General features: G+C 47.0%; 1 protein-coding gene and 1 non-coding gene across 2 annotated transcripts; both read right to left on the reverse strand.

Moving 5' to 3' along the window:
- Positions 1–2,224: 2,224 nt before the first annotated feature.
- Positions 2,225–5,460, reverse strand: RPL37 (ribosomal protein L37). The gene is made up of 4 exons (XM_006033461.3): positions 5,307–5,460; positions 4,652–4,787; positions 4,100–4,184; positions 2,225–2,335 (listed from the first exon to the last, which is right to left on the reverse strand). The coding sequence occupies exons 1-4, from the start codon at positions 5,307–5,309 to the stop codon at positions 2,266–2,268; spliced, it is 294 nt and encodes a 97-aa protein (XP_006033523.1). The 5' UTR covers positions 5,310–5,460; the 3' UTR covers positions 2,225–2,265.
- LOC112551865 lies at positions 2,443–2,523 on the reverse strand. The gene has a single exon (XR_003096186.1). It is a non-coding gene; the product is annotated as a small nucleolar RNA SNORD72 (small nucleolar RNA).
- Positions 5,461–6,782: the final 1,322 nt, after the last annotated feature.

Below are 6,782 nucleotides of genomic sequence, written 5' to 3' on the forward strand. Positions count from 1 at the left end.
CTTTCACCAGTCCCATGGGATACCCCTGCCCATTATGGGATGGGAAGACGCAGGTGAGAGATTCCTTACCTTCCATCAATGCTGACCTCGTGAAGGAACACCTTGAGAGGCTGGATACCTTCATGTCAGCCAGCCCTGACAGTTTACACTCCAGGGTACTCAAGGAGCTGGCAAGCATAATAGCTCAGCCCCTGGCACAGATCTTCAAGAACTCCTGGTGCTCTGGTGAAATGCCTAAAGATTGGAAGGTCAACGTGGCGCCTATCTTCAAAGGGAGGAAAGTGGATCCGGCAAACTACAGGTCCATCAGCCTGACCTCTATCCCAGGGAAGGTCTTAGAAAAGATTATCAAGGAGGCCATTCTTAACAGATTGGCCGATGGCAACATCCTGAGGGATAGCCAGCACAGGTTTGTTGCGGGTAGGTCTTGCTTGACCAATCTTATTTCCTTGAGAAGAGATTGATGTCGTATATCTTGACTTTAAAAAAGCTTTTGACCTGGTATCCCATGATCACCTCTTACCAAAACTGGCTAACTGCAGCCTCGGCCTCACCACGATCTGCTGGCTGGGGAATTGGCTCTGTGGTCGGACCCAGAGGGTGGTGGTTGATGGACGTCAATAGCCGTGGTGTGCTGTGACCAGGGGGGTCCCTCAAGGCTCTGTCCTTGGGCCTATACTATTCAACATCTTCATTAATGATGTGGACACTGGTATCAGAAGCGGACTGGCCAAGTTCACCAACAGCAAACTTTGGGGTAAAGCATGCACAGCTGAGGACAGGAGGGTGATCCGGGCTAACCTTGACAGGCTCAGGAAATGGGCGGATGAGAACCTGCACGTTTATCACCGAAAAACGCAAGGTTCTCCACCTTGGGAAGAAAACCCTGCAGCATGCTTACAGGTTTGGCAGTGCTACCCTGGCTAGCAGTAAGGACAAAAGGGACTTGGGGGTCATGATTGACCACAAGATGAATGTAAGCCATCAATGTGATGCTGCAGCTAGTAAAGCGAGCAAAACACTGGCTTTTATCCCCAGAAACACTGGCTTGCATCCATAGATGCTTCTCAAGCAAATCCCAGGATGTCATTCTCCCCTTGCACTCTGCCCTGGTGAGTCCGCAGCTGGAGTACTGCGTCCAGTTTTGGGCTCCACAATTCAAAAAGGATGTGGAGAAGCTTGAGGGAGTCCAGAGGAGAGCCACATGCATGATAAGGTCAGGAAAACAGACCTTATGAAGAGAGGCTGAGAGCCATGGGACAGTTCAGCCTGGAAAAGCGCAGGCTCAGGGGTGATCTGGTGGCCACATACAAGTTTATCAGGGGTACTCACCAGAATCTGGGGGAATGTCTGTTCACCAAAGTGCCCCAAGGGATGAAAAGGTCGAACGGTTATAAACTCCTGCAAGACCGTTTCAGGTTGGATATAAGGAAGAACTTCTTTACTGTCTGAGCCCCCAAGGTTTGGAATAGACTGCCGCCGGAGGTAGTTCAAGTACCTACTTTGAACACTTTCAAGTTACATTTGGATGTTCATCTTGCTGGGATCTTATGACCCCTGCTGACTTCCTGCCCTTGGGGCAGGGGGCTGGACTCAGCCCTAATGTCTATGAAATCTATGAAATTTTGGCACTGTAGCCCAAAATGTTGCTGACCCCTGCTCTAAGCAACCCATTAAAACTAAATAGTCTCACAAGCCTTCAGAATCCAAGTCAAAGATTACAAACATAAAATAATAGCTACACATTTCACTGATGACATAAAACATTCTGAAAAAAAGTCTACAAGGCAATTTGCCAGGATGTGAATGTTAAACAATTTCTGTGCTAAGTGAACACCTGCTTGGAATAAACTGTAGTTTTCTATATTTACAGGCTGAAGTCTAGGACTACGCATACTGGCTTCTGGTAATTAACTTACAACTTGTGCACCAATTGCTCCAGTATCTCTGAAAAATCCAAACGTACAGACTTGATAGGTAGGCAGGTTTCTAAATTAATCAAAAAGTAGAAATAAATTATAAAAAATGACTACATACTTTGCCTTCTGAAACCAAAAATTACAGTACTCAGATGAAAGTCTTTTTCAATATAAAAATACATCAGGTGAGAAGTTAACCTAATGGAATATTGTTTAATGAACTATCCCAATATCAGAAATCTCATATCTGGGAATCTTCGTATTCCACTGAGTTAAAAAACAATGTATAGAAAAATATCCTGACATTGTTCTGGTTTAAAACATTTATTTTAACAAATACATGTCCTTAAGATGAGCTAGATGCTGCAACAGCGGCTCTCTTGGGCTTCGGTGTAGTTCCTTCACGGAATCCATTCCTGTATGCAGAAAAACAAGTAGTTACCACCCTTTAGAAAGGAATTATTTATGAGATGCTAAATAGTACTATTTGTGGGCAAGTCTCAAACTCCAATGTTTTTGGTTCAGCTTATCTCAGTTACAGGTTGAAATCACTTCTGAACTCATATGTTCAGACATTTTTTAAGAGAAACATCATTGACAAGCTGTCATTAATATTTCAGTAAGACCACTTCTCTCCCAGTAAGTCAATTTCAATGTAGTTCAATATAATGGGACTCCAACTGGCATTGCTCACTCAGGCAAGGTTCTTGCTGAAGACCTGCCCTGATATATTTTTCCAGGAAGTGATTTAAATCAAAGAGTTTTCACTTTAGGAAGTAGAAGAAACCTATCTTAACAGTAGTGCCAAATACCAACGAAGCAAAGTGAAATACAATAAGGCTAAAAAAGTCCCCTCCAAGGTCACTTTTGGCAAAGCAGCTTTTACTGCAGAGGCGGGAAGGAGAGGGAAAGGCCTTATCAGAGTAAGGCGTACAACAAGTGTTTTAGGTGCGACACTCCAAGCTTCAGAAATGCACATGCTGCGATATGCTATGACTGCTTTGCTAGAAAGTGTTACTCTGAATTTTGATCAGTGTAAATAACCCCACTACAAGCACTTTCTGCACTGCTAAGAATAACATTCCATATTCCTAAAAATTTACATCCATTTCAAAAGGCTTCTGATTTGAGGCACAGCATTTTGAAATCATGAAACTTCTGGCTAAAACATAGACTAACTAGACCAGGGTGCTCAACCTTAGCCCGTGGGCCAGATCCAACCTGCAGCTCCATGTCTTCTGTCTTGCAAGGCTCCAAACAAGCCCAGAGATTTAGCAAGATTGCACTGGCACCATTGCCAAATTTCTGGACCTGCAAGGAGCCCCAGGCCCTGCACACTAGTTCAGGCACCTGATCCCAGTACACAGGGCCAGGCAGGTGCAGCATTAGGCCCTTGGAGACCAAGAGGCTGACCACCACAAGACTAGACTACATCATTGTCTAGCATGTTTGCTGTCATTAACTCAAACTTTATATTTAATGGTTGTCCAATTATTATCATGTCTGGCAAAATAAGCACATCTGTAAATGAGCTAAGCAAATGATAAAGTAATTTGTTGCATGAAAGTGTCCTTTTATTAGCACATTTCTTTGAGGTTTTTCAACAGAATATCTAGCCCCCCCCCACAAATTAATTGAAGTTGACAACGTGCAATGTATGAGATGAAAGAATAAGCTGATCAGAGGGAATGTACTGCCACAAGTAAAGACATAATTTCACATCTGTGAGGAAAGCAGAACCTGTCATGAAGTGGCAGAAAATAATGGCAGGTTCCTTTAGTTAAAAACTTGTTACCAGAAGTGTAAACTATAGTTGCATGCCTAAAAGTAAATTGCATTGTTTAATTCAAATTCATAACTAAATGAAAACTGGGTTACACTCCAAGCAAATACTATTTCCACTGTAGCTTCCATCACCTGTATCTGAATCAAAACAAAGAACCCTCCAGCTTCAGCCAACACTTCAGTATAAAAACAAAACTGTTGATCTTAACATATCTGAACTCTCAAATACCCTTTAAAATCACAGAAGTAACCAACTATTTAAGATTATACTGCAAGGATACATTAAAAGCAGTACTAAATGCTCAGCTGGATAATGGTTTTTTAAAAGGAATCTGAAGTTCACATAATGCCACATAACAGAGTCATTTGCTGAAAGCAAATATTCAGTTATGTACCTGAATCGACGATAGACCTTTTTCAGGTGCCTCATACGACCAGTACCAGTGGTGTTGCGTCTTTTAGCCTTTGCACTCCAGTTATCTGCAACATAATTTATTACTTTAATTAATTTTGCATAACCTACATATTTAGCTGTACAGTACCCTGCAGATACTGAAGGATCACCATTCTCAAGGTAAAGGAACAATAACTAGCACACAAACATAACATACGCACATCAAAAAAAAACTGTTCCCATGGGGGACATGGTGCACAGGCCGTATTTGGAGGACTGTGTATACTTCACGCACCACGGTATGCAAGTACAATGAGTAAGGGCTCATTCTTCCATGCCAGATATGGAGCTTTTTGCTGCTGTTAGGCACAACTCCAATATACTACCAAACAGCATGGAGATCCTTGTGCATACATTCTGCTTTTCTCCAAGAGAAAGACACACTCCTATCCCTCCCCAAATATAAGATGGCTCTGTTTACAAATAAATGATGAAACACTGCTATTCCCGCCCCCCTCCCCACCCCCAGACAAAAACTCCTGTAGCAACTTACACTTTCTCTTGCGTTTGGCAGGGTACCCGCATTTCCCACAAGTAGACTTCTGGAGATGGTACGCCTTGGATCCACAGCGACGGCACAAGGTGTGCGTCTTATTGCGGCGCTTCCCAAAGGATGACGTTCCCTTCGTCTGAAGCACGTTTCAGAGCATTGAAAAACCAAGAGCACAGTATTAAAATACAGCCTGACACAGGTCACAAAAAGAAGTCACAGAAATGCGCCCGTTTCGCAAAGCAAAGACGTGACCAGTGTCTCTAGGCCCTGCCCCCTTTCCATGGTCTGGCAGCTGCTTCCAAGCTCAGGAGGTGCTTCCCACAGCTCTTTACACCCTTTCAAGTTCCCCTACGTTTTATACTGCTTCCTAAGGCTTTAGAAATACTCCGGTTCACACGCCCGAGACGTCTCAGCCCCCAAGCACAGCTCTGTCGAGAGCAGCACAGGGCTGAAGGGTGCAAAAGCTTACCCAGTGCGGACCCCTCTCCCCACCCCCTCGGCACTTCCAGCGCGCCCTCCTTAGGGCTGCGAGGAGAAAGCCGTGGCCAGGATCCCTCCCCTAGGCCGTCGGGCGGCTCAGCCGGGAGGGAGCGCCGGACCGACCAGGGTCCGCGGCAGATGCAGTCGGATTGGCCGCGCCGCGCCGCGCACTCACCATCTTCCCCGGCCGCCTGCGCCAAAGAGGCCGCGCCCGCCCCCCGCTTCCGCTTTATCCCGCGCGCCACTTCCGGGCGCGCCGCCCAATCCGCTCCGCCGGGCCGGGGGAAGGGAAACGCGGTGACACAGTGCCGACCCCGCGAGTAGGCGGGGCTAGGGGCGCTGGGTGACGTCACCCCTCGCGGACCTAGCTCCTCCTTCCTACTAAGAGGCATCGGCCTAGCGCGGCCGCCCCGCAGCTGTGTGCTGGCGTCATTCATGCTGCAATTTCAAAGAATTTATTTTTGCAAAAGTCGTGTTGGTCTAATAAAAGGTATCACCTCTGTCCACGAGCCCTGCTCAAGATGGGTCCTGAGTCTAGACCCATCCGACCAAAGCCTGGATACCTGGAGTCTCCAGGAATTACTAGACGGCTGAGATCACGACAGGGCATTCGGTTTAAAACAAGCCTTAAATGTGAAACCCGCTCCAGTGGGTTTTTTAAATTGTCACAGTCACGTGCATTTGCCTTCCTGACGGAAATCCTGTGCGCTGTAATTAATGTCGTTACGTCACGTGATGAAACCTCCCCCAACAGATGCAAATGGTGTTGGCAACCCCACGCCCCAAAGGCACTGCCCCGGGCCCTGGAGCTGCTGGGGGTGGCCCCTGCCAGGCACCGCAGGGCCAGGGCTGGCTCCTGGCCCTGCAAAGCTGGTGAGCGGCCTTTGCTCCAGGAGCGCAGGGGCTAGCTTGTGTGGAAAGCGAGAAAGCCAGGGGCAAGGGGGGAAGATTGGGGTTCTCAGGTGCTGGTGTCCACCCTGACAGAGACCATCTGAGAGAAGGACAAAAGGAGAAGCTGGGAAATTTGGGGCATTGTGGAGTGACAGTAAAGATGACAGCACCCTGCTCCCACCTGGCATAACAGCAGATAGCCCTCAGCACCTTCTGAGGGCTGAGAGTAGTGTTTTATATGCCAGAACATATATCCACCTTTGGCAATCCCTCAGTTCGAGCATGATCACAGTTAATGGATGGGTCGTGAGACAACGTAAAAAGCCAAGCCTTGAGCCACACGTCCGTCCACAGAAGTTGCAGGTCTTTCCACAGAGGGTAGGCCACAGGCCCATTCTTCTCCCTTCCCTTCCTCCTCTCTTCTCCGCTTTGAGGGCAAGATGCTTTACCTCAAAACAGACTGCTGCTTGGTTGAGGTTGCAGCACCATTGGAGTTGGTTAGCAGTCAGCTGCTCCAACCTCTTGATGTCGGCATCCATTTTCTTGACATATGCCTTTAAAGTGTCCTTGTACTGTTTCCTCTGGCCACCACAAGATCTAGGCTGCAACAAAGCTGGAGTAGAGCGCTTGTTTTCAGAGCTGAGACGCAACCAGACACAACATCCGGTCCAGCAAAGTTGGTTCTTGAGATCACCAACTCACTGCTGGGAACACTGGGTTCAACAAGGATGCTGGTGACCTTCCCTTTTGATACAGAGTA

The sequence above is a fragment of the Alligator sinensis genome, unplaced genomic scaffold (genome assembly GCF_000455745.1).
Source record: "Alligator sinensis unplaced genomic scaffold, ASM45574v1 scaffold667_1, whole genome shotgun sequence".
Lineage (NCBI taxonomy): Eukaryota > Metazoa > Chordata > Crocodylia > Alligatoridae > Alligator > Alligator sinensis.

Excerpts from the sequence above, each read along its gene's own strand:
- RPL37 (XM_006033461.3), bottom strand. Across the intron at positions 4,185-4,651 it reads TGCCAAACGCAAGAGAAAGT|ATAACTGGAGTGCAAAGGCT; the intron begins GTAAGTTGCTAC and ends ATTATGTTGCAG. Across the intron at positions 2,336-4,099 it reads AAGGTCTATCGTCGATTCAG|GAATGGATTCCGTGAAGGAA; the intron begins GTACATAACTGA and ends TTCTGCATACAG.